Genomic DNA, 21,042 nt, shown 5'->3' on the forward strand with positions numbered 1-21,042 from the left:
AATACTTGAAGAGGAAGCAGAACAGCTTAACAACACCGCTGATGATGTTTGTGAGTGATGATGATGATGTGAGAGGGCTTTTAAATTGTATTTAAAACAGAAAAAAGTAACTTCAAGTTTAAGTAAAACGAGTTTGAAAGAATGGCAACTGAAGCAAAAATAATTAGAACTTGTAAACCAATATCTTGGAACTTTTCTTACTTGAGGGAAAGAATCAGTTATCGGGCACATAGAAGAAAATGGATTATGTTTGTGTTGTGAAACAATATTGTCTAATGTTGGATATAGCTCCTTAAATTGTAGTTTTGTTGAGCTCCCTCCTTATAGGATGCGTCATTGCTGTTTGCCCACTACTCTGTAGTTTGTGCACAGCAAAACAGTTTTCTAGTATTTTTTGCTTAGATTTAGCCCCATAAAATCATTACATTAACAAAGGGTCTTAGAGGATGGAACAATATTTTCTAATGAGTCCTTCATACAAGGGGGGATGGAAATGAAAGTGTGGGTGGAAATTTTAGTACAGATCTAAAAAACCGGGGGAGGGGGACCAAAAATATCAGTTATTAGTATGTTTTTTAATTCTTAAGGCCAATTTTCACTTAAATTTTTTTTTTTTCTTTTGAGAAATAATTTTTTTGATGATAACTAGTAAAAATTAAAAAAACAGGGCAGGGTCTGGCTTAATAAGCTTATGGTGGATGGAAAAAATTTTTTTTAAATATGTTAATAAACATCCACCCCCCCCCCAACCACTTCTATTAAGTAATCGAGAGTACATATACATATATATATATATATATATATATATATATATATATATATATATATATATATATATATATATATATATATATATATATATGTACATTTGTGTTCTGTCGTGTGGCTCCAAGAATGAACCACGAAATAATAGTTTGCTTGATAATATATTCTTAAAACAATTTATGCTAGAATTCTTATAAACTTAACAAATCTCGAATAATACAAATTTTAAAACATTTCAACAGAATAATCTAGAACTTTATTTCACTTAGTCAGCGTATTTTTTAAACCAATAGAATTAGTTTGTTCGTAGATTTGGCAGATTCTTAGAGTTTGCGAATATTCTTTTTATTCTCTCGCACCAAGATGTTTTTGAAAACATTCAAGTTCATTATGCTTCCATGTATGTCAGCAAAACAAAAAATTTTTGTTTTATGGACATACATAAACTTAAATGTTCTTAAATCGACTAAAATATGTGGCCTGTTTTTCGCATCTCAATATTATTTCCGTGGTCAGTAATCAAGAGCGATTGCTCCCACTTCCCATGCCAGACTGACATTGGCTTCTTGGAATAATAAAAGGACATTTGTTCTTAAGAGAGATGTTCTTGTAAAAAAGATTTAAAAAATGATTAATAAAGCAACTACTCAAGATGGTGAAAAATGTGGAGTAGAATGAGGTTTGATTTAGAATGGAAGAGTAGGAATAAAAGCTTCCAAACTTTTAGTCCAGAAGGAATAAAAGCTTCTGAGATGCGCTTTATGCATACATATTATGGATATAAACATATATATTTGCTATTTATTTAGATGCTGGCATACAATATCCCTTCATATTTATATAAACTTTAGTATTTATATGGTGCAGTATTTGCCAAAAGAGAAGATGATGATGATGATGATGATGATGATGATGATGATGATGATGATGATGATGATGATGATGATGATGATGATGATGATGATGATGATGATGATGATGATAATGAAGATGATGATGATGATGATGATCATGTTGCTCATAATGTTTATATATACATATATATACAAAATATAACATGAATTTTGAATTATGCAGCCTCGGTCACAAACCCAGCCTTGGCCCCAACTTTATTTTATCAAACCTGGCCCCAGTCAAATATCAATGCTAGTCGTTTACTAAACATGATTATTTCTTTCAATAGCATTACTGTTTAGTGAAATAACTAAGTATGCTATCAAAGATAGTAGTTATGTTTTAGCATGGTTTTTGCATGCGTTAACAAAAGCATGCAAAAATTTACTTAAAATGAAAGCATTTGCAATTACTTTAAAAGAAACCATGCTTAAACATAATGATTATTTTTTTATAAAGCGTGTTTTTTTTTTAACTTTCTAATTTTTCTTTAAGTGAAGTAATGTTTATTTGCATATTAAAATCACTTTTAATATGTTTGAAAACAATATTTAAGCTTTGCCGAAAAAAATACAATCTAATAGAATATATAGAATTAATATGTTTATTATAGTTTTTAGTTTTATTGTGCATTTAACAACATTAATAACATGATTTTTATTAACTTATTATTAAATGCTTAATACAATATTATTTTAAAAAGTTTTAAAAAAGAAATATCTAAACAACTTATTTTATTTTTAGCTTCTTTTATTTTAATTTCTTTAAGTTTTTACATTATTTTATTTGTATATAAATTTAGCAAACTAAATTGAAAAAAAGTCATTATTTAGTATAAATGGATAACTATTTACAATTGTTAGGACTTTGCAAATGCTTACAAAATTTTTTTGCAGAAATAAAAATTAATTAAATTTAATAAGCATCATTGATAAAACTCATAACTTGTTGACTAGAATAAAAATTATTTGAAAATAAAACTTCCTTATATGGCATATCTCTTAAATTAGACGTTCGTCATTAAATAAAGATACGAACATCAGCACTCATTTAAAAAAACAATTTGTCGAGCCCTGGGCTTGTATCAAGTAAAAAACTAAAATTTTGTTTGCAATTTTTTAAGGAATAAACAGATTGCTCTCACAAAAAACAAATGCTCTTCCAAGAAACTGTTTAGAGGAGCAGCTTGCATAGCTCGCCATATTCGTTTTAGGAGAGCTTTTCGCCGCTCTTGCACTCTTTTTTTTTTAAAGTTTTCAAACATTTTCCGGTCTTTATATATATATATATATATATGTATATATATATATATATATAAATATATATATGTATATATATACATATATATATATATATATATCATATATATATATATATATATATATAAATATATATATATATATATATATATATATATATATATACATATATATCGGGTGATGCGGAAGTTATCAGACAAATCCTAATTTCATTATTTGAGCATAATAATTAGTTTTAGTGGTTTTATGCGTAGGCATAAACGCTCTATATAATATAAACTTTATTATTTTGAAACACAATTATTTAAAATGAGGTTAAATGCAGTTGAACGAGAATCTTTTCGAAAGCAACTATGTTTTTTGTAAATAAACCTAATATAAAAAAAAAAAATTGTAAATCATTTTGAAAAGGAAGGATTTGCTCAAGTACAATTTATGATAACCTAAAAAGACTTGAAACTGTTCAATCATTTTCTGATAGAAAGCAACCTGGTCGTCCGACATCCTGGACTAGAGGAAAGAAAGCCGAATTAACGAGACTTGTCAACAATCGAAACGGGGTCAGTCAGAGAAAAATAGGTATTAAATTCGGTGTAAATCAATCGACAATTGGTCGTCAGTTAAAAAAATTAAATATTAAATATAGAAAACGTAAAAAGACTCCGAAATACACTATAGAACAACAAATAAAGGCAAAGAAAAGAAGCAGGAAACTAGTTAACCAACTCTATAACACAAAATCACTTCTAGTCATCGATGACGAAAAATACTTTTGTTTTGCAGGGGACAACATGCCTGGAAATTCTGGATACTACACAAACAACAAAAAGACATGCCCAGAAAGTGTTTGTTTTATTGGAAAAGAGAAATTTCCAAAAAAATTATTAATGTGGATAGCCATATCTGACCGTGGTATGTCTGAGCCATTGTTTCGCACTTCCAAGGCTGTAGCGATCAATTCATCAATCTATATTAATGAATGTTTAGAAAAACGACTTCTTCCATTTATTCACAAGTATCAAGGAGACTTTAACTATTTATTTTGGCCAGATTTAGCAAGTTCTCATTATTCTAAAGATTCTCTAAATTGGATGGACCATTATGTCTATTACGTTGATAAAGAATCAAATCCCCCAAATGTGCCTCAAGCACGAGCAATTGAAAATTTTTGGGGACATTTGGCACAGAAGGTTTACAAGGGAGATTGGCAAGCTTCAACAGAGCAAGTTTTGATTGATCGCATTAAACTAAAACTACAGAGGTCAGAGCAAAATTGAGATCAACTGCAGATGGTGGTGTTTTTTCATATAAAAAATAATATATTTTTTTTAAAAGATAAATGCTTTATTTAAAAAAAATATAATAGTAGTTTGTTTTTTTATTTATAAATAAGTTATTGACGTTTTTATTTTGTCCGATAACTTCTGCATCACCCGTTACATATATATATATACATATATATATACATATATATATATATATATATATATATATATATATATATATATATATATATATATATATATACATATATATATATATATATATATATATATATATATATATATATATATATATATATATATATATATATATATATATATATATATATATATATATATATGAGGCCATGAGATGCATGGAGGTATAAGTCACTTTTTTCAATATTTTGAGTTATTGTCACCAATGGTTAGCATTTTGTTTATTCTATTACATGGCAGAGTGGTATAAGTCTAATGATATCGATAATGATGCTGGAACTGTTTTTTGTTATGCTCCTCACTAAACAGCTGTTTTTGTTCACAGCCATAGTGATATTAGTCAGATTTCTCAAAACTAGATATGAGTGAATTATACCACTATGCATCACAGGGGCTCATATATATATATATATATATATATATATATATATATATATATATATATATATATATATATATATATATATATATATATATATATATATATATATATATATATATATATATATATATATATATATATATATATATAGGGAATTTAAAAAGTATATCAATAAATATACTTACTTTGACTGGTTCATCAGGTATACATAAGCCAGGAAACTTTTTCTTGCGTAGAGCTAACTTGGAATCCTCTTCGACATCAACAACATTTTTTTTAGCTAAATAATCAAAGATGTATGCTTTTAAACACAGAGCCTCTGATTATAATAATACACAAACACATGCTTAAAAAAGTACATTTTTTACAATAAAGCTTAAAAAGTCCAAACTTTTGTTGATCTGTGAAATTTGATAATTAAACAATAAAGTTAAATACATAACTCTAAATTATATATATATATATATATATATATATATATATATATATATATATATATATATATATATATATATATATATATATATATATATATATATATATATATATATATATGTCTATAATAGTAAACATTCCATCTATAATAGTAAACATTCCATCTATAATAGTAAACATTCCATTGTTATGTTATCAAAAATAATTTTAATATAATGATACATTTATTTTTAAAGAATAACTTTGAGAAAACTTTGATTGAAAGCTATTTTATTTTTCCATTATCATTCATTCAAAATTGTTCATTTACGAAAAAACTTTTTTTTCTCTCTTTAAAAGATTGAGTGCGATAAAATACGAAGATGTTTAAAATGCTAGCTCAAATGTTTTTAAAAAAAACTTTTTTTAAAACTCGTTAAAGTTGCAATTCTTATTCATTAAAAGTTTAATTACATAAAACGTGAGGCAAATATTAATACCAAGACATTTTTAATGCTACTTCTTAAATGCATCACTAGTTTTCTTACAGTAAATATAACATATCATAACTGCTGAAGTTAAAAAAATATAAACAATCTTTTTTATAATTTTATATTCATAAAATATGAAAATATAATTTTATTCCTAGTGAAAGCACATTCTTAAAAACTTGTTTCAGACATGAATATGATGATTTAAAATATTGTCAGGCGACCAAGATTAGTTAAATTAACACTCTGTTGCCTGCCGGATGACCGACCAAAATCCGAGTGTACACCACTGTATGCATATATATATATATATATATATATATATATATATATATATATATATATATATATATATATATATATATATATATGTATATATATATGTATATATATATATATATATAATTATACATAATTATATATATATATATGATTATATATGTATAATCATATGTATATACATATACACATATGTATACATATATTATATATATATATATATATGTATGTATATATATACATATGTATATATATATATACATATGTGTATATATATGTATATACATATGTGTGTATATATATTCATATATATATATATATATATATATATATATACATATATATATATATATACATATATATATATATTTATATATATATATACATATATACATATATATATATATATATATATATATATATATATATATATATATATATATATATATATATATATATATATATATTTTTATATATATATACAAGGCACAATTTAACATTTGGACATCGCCGCTCCCTGGAATATTTTTGATATCTGATTTATGGGGGCAACTAACCTTTGTTCATTTTTACTAAAAAAATCAACAATAGTTTGTTGCCCTCCTCTAGCAGGTCTCAAGATTGGTCTGAGGGGCGGCGATGACAGACCGTTAAAAATCCTCAAAAACATTTTACGGGAGCAATTTATGGCTCTCTATAATTTTGTTTTTCTCAAAAGTATAATTGCCATCGCAACTAAAATGAAAAACACAAAGTCATTTTTATAAAACACATAACACTTTTTTTTTATAAAAAATTAATTACATAATAAACTGCAATGCTTCTTAAAAGCTAAGGTTATTGCAAAATAAATTGAAAAAAGCGTCGATTTAAATGCATAAATTTTGTAGTGGAATTTGTAATTGTTGTAACAATTCTTAAAAGGCCTGCATTCTATTACAATAAGAAAATATAAAACATTTTTTATAAGCAATAAGACCTTTATATAGATCTTTGTCAGATTAATTTTGTTAATAAATAAATGGATTGCTAGTGTGAAAACCCAACGCTTATTACAAAATATTTCACAGCGCAATAAATGAGGCTTCTTATGTATATATCCTTGTAACATAAACGTTATAAACATATGCTTGTAACAAGTGTAAAACAAAATTTTTTATTTAATAAGCAATTTTTTTAATGAATAAACAGATAGCTCGTTCAAAAGCCAAAAGCAGGCCTTGTTCGAAAGCTTTACGCATAGAGCGATTTATGTACACCTTAAGCACGATTAAAAATATATGATTTAATTTAAAACTAATTTAATAAAAATATATGATTTTATTCTGATAAAAAATATATATGATTTAATTTAGATTTTAAAAATATATAATTCAATTTTGATTTTAAAAATATATTCAAGTTTATTTAAATTAAAGTTAATGCTTGGGTTTAACTTAACTGTTAAATTTATTTAAAAATATTACTAAATATTCAATATTTAAATTTTATTTGTTCTTAAAAAAAATTTACTCCTTTTTATGTTCACAATTGTTTTTTCAGTTTTCGCTCCTAAACAATTTTTTTTTTTTTCACTCAAAGTTAAATTTTAAATAAACGGCTGCATCAAAAATTTGCACAAAACGTAAGTTAAACTATATAACACAAGTTAAATCGCAGCGATTACTTTTTTAATAAATGATATATACAGCGATATAATTTTTAATAATAAAATAATAAACTAATAAACTTTTAATAAATAAAGTAAATTAAATAACGTAATTTTTTTATTTGATACTCACTAATTTTTTTTAAATAAAAAATCATTTGTAGTTGCAAATTTATATACAACATATTTTAAATCTTTTATGCAAATGTCAAGAAAAGAAAGATATTTGTTATTATCAAACATTTTTAAAAAAGCAATATTAAATTTAATTATTTAATATTAAGAAAATATAAACATTTCCTTATAGTAACAATAAAAAAGCCATTAAATAACATTTAACTCGTTTTGCGGTAATTAATATTTTTTCAGTAATTTAAAAAAGTTAACTTCTTTAAAAAATTAAAAAATAAAGAGAATTTTATGATGTCAAATATTGCGTTAAGCTAATGCATTAAGCATTTTTTATTTAAAATAAGGCCTGCAAAAGCTCTTGTAAGAAGCTATTTAGAGGAGCAGCTGGCATGGCTCGCCATGTTGGTTTTAGGAGAACTTTTCTCAAGTTGCATTTATTTACTCCCGCCGAGGCCTGTATATATATATATATATATATATATATATATATATATATATATATATATATATATATATATATATATATATATATATATACATATATATATATATATATATATATATATATATATATATATATATATATATATATATATATATATATATATATATATATATATATATATATATATATATATATATATATATATATATATATACAGGCCTCGTGTGTGTGTGTGTGTGTGTGTGTGTGTGTGTGTGTGTGTGTGTGTGTGTGTGTGTGTGTGTGTGTGTGTGTGTGTGTGTGTGTGTGTGTGTGTGTGTGTGTGTGTGTGTGTGTGTGTGTGTGTGTAAATTAGTAGAGATTCATACAAAATTTTTTTTTTTTATTTTACAGTGTTTTATCAATAAAGACTCATCAGAAATCATTTTTGATTTCTGATGAGATTTCTGACGAGTTTTTATTAATGAAACTGTCAAATAAATAAAAAATTTTAACTGATTTTCTACTAATATTTAATTGCTCTGTTCTTTTAAGAACATGAGCACTCTATATTGTAGAATACATTTTAAAATTGTTTATATATATATGTATGTATATATGTATGTATATATATATATATATATATATATATACATACATACATACATACATACATACATACATACATACATACATACATACATACATACATACATACATACATACATACATACATACATACATACATACATACATACATATATATATATATATATATATATATATATATATATATATATATATATATGTGTGTGTATATATACAGTGTGTAAAAAAATTGTACGTACAATATAGAAAAATATCTATATATGATAAAAACAACATTTAAAAGTATTTAGATACTTGTAATTAAGAGTTTTTAAAGAAATATTATAATATTAAAGTAATTTTAAGTGTATTAGTTAAAAATATATTAATATATGAAAAGTTATATAAATTTATTTGAAAAGAGTTAAAAGTTTAAACAAAAAAATTGTCCGTTTACTATGTTAATTTTTAAATTAAAATTAGTTAAAATTAAATTAATATCTTGTTGGACCACCATCAGCTTCAATAACTGCTCTACAATGATTTTTCATTGATGAGACGAGTTTTGACGCAATTTCTTGATTAATTGATGACCAAACATCTAAAACCAATTCTTTGAGCTCGTTTTTATTCTTTGGAGCTCGATCTTTCATTCTTTTTTCCACCACCGACCATAAACGTTCTATAGGGTTCAAATCGGGCGATTGTGCAACCCAATCCAACACGTTAATGCCATTTGCAGCAAGATATCTGGTTACAGATCCAGCTTTGTGCTTTAAATCGTTGTCATGTTGGAATATAAATTCCGTTTTAAGTCCTAATTTTCCTGCCGAAGCCACCAAATTCCGTTCTAATATGGATCTATATAAGTGTTGATCCATTTTCTCATCAATAAATTCAATTTTGCCAACACCAGACGCACTCATGCAACCCCAAACCATAACATTTCCACCACAAAATTTAAATGTTGCCTTTAAACACTTCACATTATATTCTTCTCCGATTCTTCTATAAACTTTTGCACCACCATCAGCTCCATATAAATTAAATTTACTCTCGCCTGACCAAATAATCATATTCCAGAATGTATCATCCTTCAGAACATGTTCCTTTGCCCACTGCAACCGTTTTCTCTTGTTCACTGTGCTGATGAAGGGTTTTCTCCAAGGGGTCCATGCAAAAATATTGGCTTCATGCAGTCTGTTCCTAATTGTTTGTGGCGATAATTTAATATTTAATTCATTTTCCAGCTCTTTTGATACTTCTACGCATTTTTTCTTCTATTCTGCTCGATTTTCCCAACTATGCACCAATCAACTCTTGACGTTGCTGATCTTTTTCTGCCTCGTACACCATTATTTGCCACTGATTTTGTTTTTAAATACTTTTCCCATATATATTGAACAGAGCGTGGTGGTATTTTCAACATTTTTGCAACTTTTCTAATTGATAATCCATTTTCCCTATCAAAAATTACTCGTTTACGTAAGTCAATACTATATTCTTTTCTTTTTCTTTCCATCATAGCCACATAGTTAAGAAAAGGTTTATTTTTATTTATTATAGTATTATTTAACCTAAAAGTACAGGATATTAATATAAAAATCATTTATAAACAAAATTTTACCTTTTAAATCAAATGTACGGACAATTTTTTGGTTTTAAAATTTTTAAAACTTTTAAATAAGTTAATTATAATTTAAATTGTCGGGAGGAAATTAAAGATGGTGCATCGTTTTTATATATTTTCTTGTGCGCTATCTATTGGTTTAATTTATTTTTTTCTATCATTTAAAGTTTTAGAGCTTTTTTCAAAAAACCTTATTTTTCATTAATGTACCAACAATTATTTTGGCCACTGTATATGTATATATATATATATATATATATATATATATATATATATATATATATATATATATATATATATATATATATATATATATATATATATATATATATATATATATATATATATATATATACACACACACATATACAGGCATTGTTTTAAATAAAAAACGGCTTAGCTAATTAGCTTGTCATGATTTTGACTTCATATTGCGGAATGTACATATTGCAGAATGTATATTTTGTTTCTATTTTTTTTTTATTTTATTAATAAATAATTAAATTTAATATTACATTTTTTATTATCATTTAACATAAAATTATTTGTTTCTTTCCTTAACATTTGCATAAATTAATTAAAATATTTTAATTTTTTTTTTCACTAATTCTTAAAAACTTAGCAAATAATGATTTTTTACTTTTAAAAAGTTATTAACAAACAAAAAATATTAGTTGTTGCAAAGAAAAAGAAAAAAACTCCAAGTTTTTTTTATTTAAATAACTATTTTATTCAAAACTCTTTCCAAATTATATGGAAATTTCTGGTTTCACATTTTTGATATCGCACAATTTGTTAATTATATAAAGCTAATGTAACTTTTATAAATATTATTTTCTAAACTACTATTTTTCGCTAAAATTAAAATTTATAAATATAAACAAAGACATTGAAGAGTTATATTGCTTCAAGCCTAAATTCAAGCAAAAAAATTTATAATAGAGTTATATTCATAAAAGAAGTTTATTTTTAATTATAAAAAAATAAACTCTTTTTAAGTTGTTTTTAAAAGTTAATAATAATGCTTTTTCATTTTTTTGATAAAACCAGTCATTATTGGCCCTTGGGTAGAAATCTTTCGTCTTTCTGCTGATAAATGTACTTCTTATGTAACTTCTTGGATTCAAGCTTGCATGGAATTCTTTATTCCCTCTCAACAATTCCAAGTCAAGCCTCACTTTTCTCCATGGTTTTCCTCCCATTGTACTGCTGCAATTTCTAATCATAACCATTATATTCATCTATCAGCAAAATAATTCTCCAGAAAACAGACGCTACCTCAAAAATTAGACATTTCATTTCAAAATTTAGGCTCTCGTGACTTCTGGAGATTCTTTAACATCTATAACAAAGGCAAATTTGTTATTCCACCTCTCTTGTATGATTCAGATATTGTCCCCTGACCTTAAGACAAAGCTGAATTGTTTGCTAAAAACTTCTCATCAATATCATCTCTTGATTCCACTAGTTGCATTCTACCTGATATAGCTGACAAACAGGTTTATCTATTGCCTGACCTTTGTATTACTCCAGCTAAATCCATCTAAAGTGATTTCCTGCTTAGACTCTTCTACAGCTTGTGGTCCAGACAACATGCTTGTTATAGCCTTGCAGAAGTGTTTTCCAGAGCTATTGTCTATTCTGTTTATCAGAGTCTTGTTTTTTAGCCTACTGGAAAGTGACATCTGTTATGCCTGATTTCAAAAATTCTGAAGAGAAATTTCACTTGTCTAACTACGGTCCCATGGTCCTACGGTCTTCTTACTATCATAAGCAAGTTATTCGAGTCTTCAATTAAGAAACACATAATCTCTCATCTTGAATATAATAACTTATTTTCAGATCATCAAAATGGGATTCGATTTTTTCATTCTACTGCTGATTTATTAATGGTAATAACTGATAGGTTTTATCGTGCATTAGATAGATGTGGAGAGGCTATCGCTCACGACAAATCTAAAGCCTTTGATAAAGTTTGGAATGCTGGTCTTCTCCGTAAGCTTTCTTCTTATGGTGTATCAGGTTACATCTTTAAGATTATTGAATCCATCCTAACCACTTGTAGTATAAAAGTTGTCCTCGGTGGGCAGTACTCTTCATTTCCTGTAACTTCAGGGGTTCCTCAAGGATCTATCCTTGGCCCTACACTCTTTAATTTACATTAACAATCTTTCAGATTTCCAGATTCTCACATCTAAGGTGGCATTGTTTGCTCATTATACTACTACTTATTCTTGTCTTGATAAGAAGCCAACATTCTCTGATTGCTTAGAGGGGGCATTTGAGCTTGAAAAAGGTCTCACTTGCTACAACATGGGGCTCTCAGTGGATGGTAAATTTTAACTCTGATAAAACTCAATTTTTTTCAACTAATCATTATCGAAATAATCTAGATCTTCCTATATTTATGAACGGTAATGTACTCGATGATTTATCTACTCTTCATCTTCTAGGATTAACTCTTACTTCCGATCTTTTTTGAAAACAATATATTAAAGCAATTGCAAAATTAGCATCTGCTAAGGTTGCATTTCTTTATTGTGCTCGCAACTTTCTTACTCAGGATTCTATTCTTTATCTCTATAAATCTCAAATTTGTCCTTGTATGGAATACTGTTGCCATATCTGGGGTTGCCCTAAATTTTAATTGTAATTATTTAGGAATTTAGTAAAATAATTAAATTTTTTCAAAAAGAAATTGCATTTTAAAAATTATAAATAAAATACATGACAAAACAGTAAAAGATATTTGAGCAGCTTGTGGGCTTCAAAACTTCTAACTAAAAACACATTCAATAGAGCTTTTTTAATATCTGTAGTGGAGATTTTCTTTCTATCATTAACTAGCAGGCAAAAGTAACTGAACAAGAGCATAAACTGACATAACTTTTCAATGTCCAACTTCTTTAAAACTTTCACTGGAACATCAAAAAATTGATTTCAAAAGTAAAAACAAATAAACTTTTACTAAATCTAAGCAACCAAATCTATAGCGTACACTTTATTGAAATCTCAAAAAATTGGCAGACTATTGTTATTATACAGATCATAAAAATAAAGCAAATCTCAAAAGATTGGCGGACTATTGTTATTATACAGACCATAAAAATAAAGCAAATGAGAATTATGACGATATTAATGATATACCAAAAAAAAAGAATGTGAAATAACAGATAAAGAAATTAAACCAATAGAATGCAATCTTATTTTAACAAATTAATCAATATAGTAAAAGATTCATTGCACATGCAAAAGTATTTGGATAATAGTTTCTACATCATTGATGACAAACCTATTTTATTGAAACTACCATCTTCATTAAGCCTTAAGAAAACCATTACAAGAAAATATTTAATATTATCTATGTTATGTGTGAGCATTTTTGGATATTTAAACTAAAAAATATATATAAATAATAATAATAATAAAAATAATAATAATAAGATAAATAAGGTAAAAAAAGTAAATAAATTAAATCTTATTAAAATCAAATCAAATAAATTAAGTTTAGTTTTAATAAGATCCACTAAGTATGCATACTTAGCCTACATGCTAAGTATGCATAATATCACCAGCAAACACTTCAAAAAAATACATCGAAAAAATGAAATTTGTTTGCTGGGATGCATGATTAAGAAAGATTTATGATTTCCTATACAAAAAAATATGCAAAAAAAAAAAGGAATAAAGAAAAAAATTATGAAACTTATGCATGATTCACTTTATACGAACCTTTCTTCTTTGATGAGGTAACAGGCTGTAAAGCTTTAATAAGACGATATAAATTTGAAATCAATGAATCCTAAAAAAATATGTAAAAAAGAATACTTGATATACAAGGTAATACATAACTTTTCTAAAATTTTAAAAAGATATACTTTGTAAATAAAGCATACTCATTAAGGTGGTCCAAAAAATTGAAAGGTAGAACATTAAGTCGGTTACATTTGCTTTTATTCTACCCCAAATATGGACCATATGGGGTAATTTTTATTATTTTCAGAAATATTCAGAGATTAGAAATTCGGAGCAATAAATGTTGCTGCATTTGAAAAAATAAAAAACAATATAAAATTTAGTTTTATTTTCCAAGAAAATTGTAACAAAAATAAAAATGAAATAAAATATGATTTAAAGAGGTTCTAGTTTTTCTGAACTTAACTTACATATTGTAATACATTGTTATTGCAAATGAATACCTTGTTAAGAGATACTTTGATGGCTCTGGAAAGAATTTTAGATGAGCTATTACAACCTGCAAGAGGTATTGCATACACTTTTTGTCATTTAGATTTCATTATAGGTAAAGACCTTCATGAATGCAGGTCTTCAAATGCAACCCCTCTCTCTGCACAGTCATTAACTGCTTTCATCTGCTAGGCAGTTTCCTTGAATTGAATATAAATTGACTCCATTTGCTAAAGTTCAGGCAGCATAGAGAGAAAAAACTATGAACTTTTTCAGGACTGTTGTCAACAAGAAGATTGAAAAGATAAGATATTGTCGATGTAAAGTTTGATTCCAGTGGGTATTTCAAGTTGAGTGTTATAACTTCAATTCTCTTTTTCAACATATTTAAGATTCTTAACCATGATGGCTTTTGTAGAAACATCAATGCAGGAGTGAAAAAATGACCAAATTTTTTGAAAATTATTATAGATGTCTTTTAAAGGCTGCCATTACTGCATCTCTAGCAACATTGTTGCAGGTTTAATTATTTAAAAATCACAACAGTTTCAAGTCATTATATGGGGCTCTTTTTGCCAAACAAGTTTTATGCCATAGACTAAAGCAACAAATAGACTGATGTTAGAAAAGGCTTTTATTTGATGAGGTTTGAGTCATTTAGTTCTTGAAAATGATTTTGATGGAACCCACCTGACACAGTGTATGGCTTCTAAAGCTCATAAACTGGGACTGCAATTCTAAAGCTCATAAACTGGGAACACAATTCTGGACAATATCTGCTAGGAGTTTTCCATCCCATTGCAACAGAACTAGTGTCTAGGTTGAACATGATTTTTGGTTTTTGATATCTTTGGACTCATGTATAGCAATTCTAGAAAAACAGATAGTGTTGCGAGAAACTGAATTATTGTCCTAACTTTAACAGCTTCAGCAATAATGTTCTGAATGTAGAGTTGAAGCAACTAAGGTTTTTTCTTGCATCTTCAGCATCTTTTTTTTTTTTAATACTTTTTTTGCACAATTCGTATTTCGAGATTCTTGTTGACGCTAAAACCTTATCCATACCTCCAAAACTGAAACTGGTAAGATATTGTTGTTAGGATACAAGAAATGTTTTGCTTTCCTCATTATGCATAATCTGCAATGTATCTGATCTGACTGGCCTAGTGAGTATTCTTACACTTTCCCAGTAACTAAAGACGGATAATATTGTAATGCTGGCACTTAAGCTCTTTAAGTCTGAATCATACCAACTTTTTGGTTGATTTTCCAATAAACAACACACTAGTAGAGTTACTTCTTGTTGGTGCTTTAGCCATTTTTACCTAAACAATAAACCTAAAACAATTGTCTAGTTAATGTATTATATAGTAAAAGTAGTGAATGATAATTTGAGAAGACATAAAGTATCTCAGTGAGAGTATTGCCATTCATCAATATAAGAGCATCAACAATATAACAATAATTGTTTGCAGTAAATAACTGAGTTTTATTGTATTTAAAATTCACAAGCCAATTACAGTAGAGAAATCAGATTCAAGATTGGCTGCCTGTTTTAACCAATAAGATATGATGACTTTTTGTCAAGACTGGAGTATACTTTGTGTTGTTGACAAAGAGAACCACTTTAAATTTAGATGTAAAAAAGAAAATCATTAACATAGATGAGAATCAATACAGGACCAAGGATAGAACCTGGTGGTATCCAAGAAGTTACTAGAAATAAAGAAGAGTGTTAGCCTTCAAGGACAACTTAATTCTAGAAAAAAATTATTTAATAATCACAAAAGCATTTTCAGATACACTATATGAAGTAAGCTTATGGAGAAAACCAGCATGCCAGGCTTTATAAAAAGCCTTTGATATGTCAAAATACTCAGCCCTTGCTCAGCCACCTCCATTAATGCATAATAGAACGTTTCTGTGTAAACTTTTATTATTTAAAAATCTACTTTATTGATCTTTTATAGGCACTGTTTCAGTTGCCTACCCCTTTTATTTTATGATTGATTTCAATAAAGAATTTCATGCTGATTAAGAATCATATAAAAAAAATTGACTTGAAAATTTGAGAAAAGCACTCTAATTTGATGCTGAAATTTCAAAAATTACACTAAAAACGCCAATATATTCGTCAGTTTATGTGTGTATATATAATTGTATCAATTCCTATTTGTCAGTCGATGTATATTTAATTGTGCCTATCCCTATATGTCAGTCAACATGTGTACTTCTAAAATGTCATAAAGATTTTTTTATTTTGAAAAAAATACATAATCATTAAAATATTCAACGGAATTTAAATAAATTTCAATTATGACGACAATAAAAACCAGGTTGGATAATTAAAAAGAAAACCAATAAAAAGTTGCTTTTATAAAGATGGTGAGATTATTATGATTTTTAAGCTTTATTTTTTAAACTTTAACATCAAATTTGAGTACTTTCTTCAAATTTTTAGGTCTATGTTAGGTTTATATATGATTCTTAAACAACATAAAATTCTCTATCATAATCAATCATAAAATGATAGGGGAACTGAAACTATAGGGCAACTGAAACAGTGCCAATTTATAATATTACTATTGTTAAAAGATTTATGGAAAATAAACAGCTTGTTGTTCATCATTAGCCAACTGTCAGGGGGTTATTAAAAATTACACAATTTAGATAATAATAATTTTGTTTACTAGTAAAATTAGTAAACCAGTTATTATTGTTAATTGGAAACTGCTATTTTGTGCTACAATGTTGTTTTAGTCATGTTAACTTCAGCAAGTTTTGTTGTGCTTACAGTTTTATTGTAACCATTTAAAATATGTCTTTTGTTTTATTATTTTTACAAGAATACCTTGAAATGAATTTTGCATAAAAACTCAAAGTTTTTATTTACAAGTCAACTCTTTCCACTTGCAAATGCTAATATAAAAAATAACTTACAGGAAATTCAGCGCCATTTTTATCTAATCGACTTTTAAAACTTTCAACTGTTTTGCTTTTACCAGCAAGCATGATGATAAACTCAGCTAAATTTAAAAACACTTTATATTTGATATTGGAAATTTTAATGTCCTAAACAATATTCTATCATTCCAGAGATATTATTAATAAAAATTGTTTAAACAAACAATTTAAGTATTTTTTTTAAATACCAAGTGTTTTATCATTCATTCCTAAATGGTTCTCCAGTTCAGTACAAACTTTAGATACCAAAGACAAAAATTCAAGCTGTTGAAGTTCTTCCATGATTGTTTTTTTTTTAATGCTAATTGTAGAGTGACTAAAATTAAACAATAATTTTTTAGAATACAACTACATATATATTTTACATTCGATATATTAGAGTTAATTTACAAAAAACAATTTTACTATGCAATATATTATTTGCAACAAAACGCAAATAAATTTAAAAAAAAATTTTAATGGGTATAAAACTACTACAATTATTATTAGTTATATTTAACCCACATATTTTTTGCATTAACTTATATTTATTATCAGATATTCTTTCCTGTCTTGGTCTCGATACAATAATTTATCGACTATTGTTTCATATTTGGTTCAAGAAAATATATTTAATTATTTAAGTATAGTATGGAGTTGCCGTTATAGGACTAAAATTTATAAAAAAAAAAAAAAAACATATTATAAGTTGATTTTTCTGGAAATTATTTCGAACTATTTTGATAAAAAAAAAATTAAAAAAAAAAAAAAAATTACTCTGAAATGAAAAAAATAAAGCTGAGTGGTCAACCGTCCGGAATTTGTATACCGTAATTTTGGGTAACTTTGCACAACCGTGGGTAACATTGCACAACTAGAGTCAAAGATATTTTATTCTCAAGCAGTTAAAAATTTTAACTATAACTGCAAAGCACTTTTGAAGTCAGCTGTTTATTCTAGCTTTAATAAAAAAATAGTGTTAAAAAGTCATTTTAACGAGTTTTCTTTCTACGCAAGTAATTTTACTTAAACATGGAAAAAAGTCACGCAAATAATTTCTTGCAACTTTTATCTGTTAAGCAGATCAGAATTAGACCCTAAGGTAAGTAAACAGCATAACATGCTCATCATCACTAAACTGGGATAACTTTGCACAATGTGCAAAATTACCACAACTGTCTTTAATCATCTAAAAACAATACTTTTTAAAACTTGAAGTAAATTTTATATATAAGCATAATTATTACATATATTTTTATTGTTTTTATTAACATTTTTTGCTTATTCCTAAATAACACTCATGTTTTTTCCAGATGTCAAGTTGTTACAAAGCCAGAAAATATAAAGACTATACAAATAATGACCTATCCAAATGTCTTGAAGAGGTAAAATGTAAAAAGCTGACACAAAAAGCAAGCTGCTGCTAAATATGGCATCAGTCAAAGAACAATTTGTTATAAATTAAAAGGAAAACACAACTTAAAACCTAGTAAGCCATACTTCTTTTCCAAATTTGAGAAGGCTGCTTTTGTGAAGTGTATTATTCAATTGAGTGATTTTGGATTTCCAATTGGTAAAGAAGATTTACGTCATATTATGAATAATTATCTAATTAGTTCAGGAAAAAAAGTAAAAGAGTTTAAAATCTTTCCTGGGCCTGATTTAGTTAACTCATTTTTACAAAGACATCCACAACTTACAAGTAAATTTGTGCCAAACTTAAAAAAATCTCAAGCAATGGTTAATGAAAAAATTTTAAAGGATTATATTCAGCAATTTTCAAAAACTGTACAAAATGTACCTCAAAGCAACATATATAATTACGATGAAACAAATTTGAGTGATGATCCAGGTTTAAAAAAATGCTTGGTAAAGAGAGGTAATTTATACCGTGCTGCAGGTGAAGTTCTACCACCGTTTGTAGTTTATAAAGCTGTAAATCTGTGGTCAACTTGGTGTGAAGGAAGTCCTAAAGGAGTCAGATACTTAAACACTAAAAGTGGTTGGTTTGACGGAGCAGCTTTTGAAGAGTGGTTTTTTTCTATAGTTTTACCTTCATTAAAAAAAATTCAGGAGTTAAAGTTTTGTTAGGCGATAACTTATCCTCTCATAACTCTCCAAAATTAATTAATGCCTGTGAAAAAAATGAAATACTATTTGTTTGCCTGCCACCTAATAGAAAGCATATAACTCAACCTCTAGATGTGGCTTTCTTTAAACCTTTAAAAACAGCTTGGCGTAGAATTATTACAGAGTACAAAGATTCTCCTGCTGGCTGCACAAAAACATCTCTTAAAAAACAACATTTTCCAGAACTTTTAAACAAGTTATTGATTGCTATAGAAACAAATCAGGCTAACAATTTAAAATCAGGTTTTAGAAAGTGTGGTATTTATCCAGTAAATGTCAATCAACTTCTCACACAAACCAAACAACGAAAAAAAAACCTTTCTGTTCCTGCAGGGAAAAGTGTTGGCACAGAAGATTTAGAAAAGTTTAGTAACAGTTTTGATATTGGCTCAAAGCTTGCAAAGAAAAAAAAACTGAATAAAAACACGAAGAGCATAAAGTCAAAAGTTCAATCTGAAGAAGATCCGAAAGAGTGCCATGATCACAGTTCTAGCTCAAAATCATTGAGTAGCATTGAAAATAAACTTGTAAACAGATATAATAAGAATGAGAAATCAAACTCAGAAAATTTGAAACATGTGAACTTTTTCCTTGACAAATTACAAATGCCAAGGAAAACAGTGCTTATATGAAGCCAATGGTAATAATATTAAATGCTTGTTTGACACACAAGAAAATTTTTATGAATAAGACAATACTTGTTTCACATTAAGAAGCTTTAAAAATAACCTAAACCAGAGAACTTTTAACTAAAATTATGTTTTAAGTTAACCGGGGTTTAACTTAAGTTAAACCCCGGTTAACTTAAAACATAATTTAGACACCCATAAAAAGTCCTTCTTAAATAGTTAAAAAAATAAATTCTAATAATAACAGTTTTTGAATAGTCCAAAGAAAATTTTTGGAAAAGTCCAAAATTTTTGGACCAAAGAAAGTTTTTATAAATATTAGAGATGTTTTAACCCAATTTTTAGAAACACAAAGCAAAAAATTTCAACTTTTTGCGCAAAGTTACCCAAAGTTACGGTACGGAAAATAAAAATGCGAAATTTTCGTAACTTTTGTTTACGGCGAACAACTCTAGTATGTATGTATATGTATATATTTACATATATATATATATATATATATATATATATATATATATATATATATATATATATATATATATATTTATATATATTTATATATATATATTTATATATGTATATATAAATATATATGTATATATAAATATATATGTATATATAAATATATGTATATATATATATATGTATATATATATATATATATATATATGTATGTATACAGTGACCTAGAAAGGTTAAGAAAGTTAGGGTGCAGAGGGGGGGTTGAAACAGAAGTTAAGGGGGTTTAACGCAGCTAAAATTTAA

At 26.4% G+C, this 21,042-nt stretch overlaps 1 protein-coding gene across 1 annotated transcript in view; it reads right to left on the minus strand.

The window, feature by feature from the left end:
- Nucleotides 1-18,563, minus strand: part of LOC101234472 (ATP-dependent RNA helicase DHX8) — a 99,110-nt gene extending 80,547 nt beyond the window's left edge. The window contains exons 1-5 of the mRNA XM_065810857.1: nt 18,296-18,563; nt 17,728-17,855; nt 17,516-17,601; nt 14,120-14,189; nt 4,967-5,061 (exon numbers count right to left, since the gene is read on the minus strand). Coding sequence (XP_065666929.1) covers nt 4,967-5,061; nt 14,120-14,189; nt 17,516-17,601; nt 17,728-17,821 — 345 coding nt within the window. The 5' untranslated portion in view covers nt 17,822-17,855; nt 18,296-18,563. The remainder of the gene's footprint in view (nt 1-4,966; nt 5,062-14,119; nt 14,190-17,515; nt 17,602-17,727; nt 17,856-18,295) is intronic.
- Between the last annotated feature and the right edge of the window lie 2,479 nt (nt 18,564-21,042).

This window comes from Hydra vulgaris, chromosome 11, assembly GCF_038396675.1.
Source record: "Hydra vulgaris chromosome 11, alternate assembly HydraT2T_AEP".
NCBI lineage: Eukaryota > Metazoa > Cnidaria > Hydrozoa > Anthoathecata > Hydridae > Hydra > Hydra vulgaris.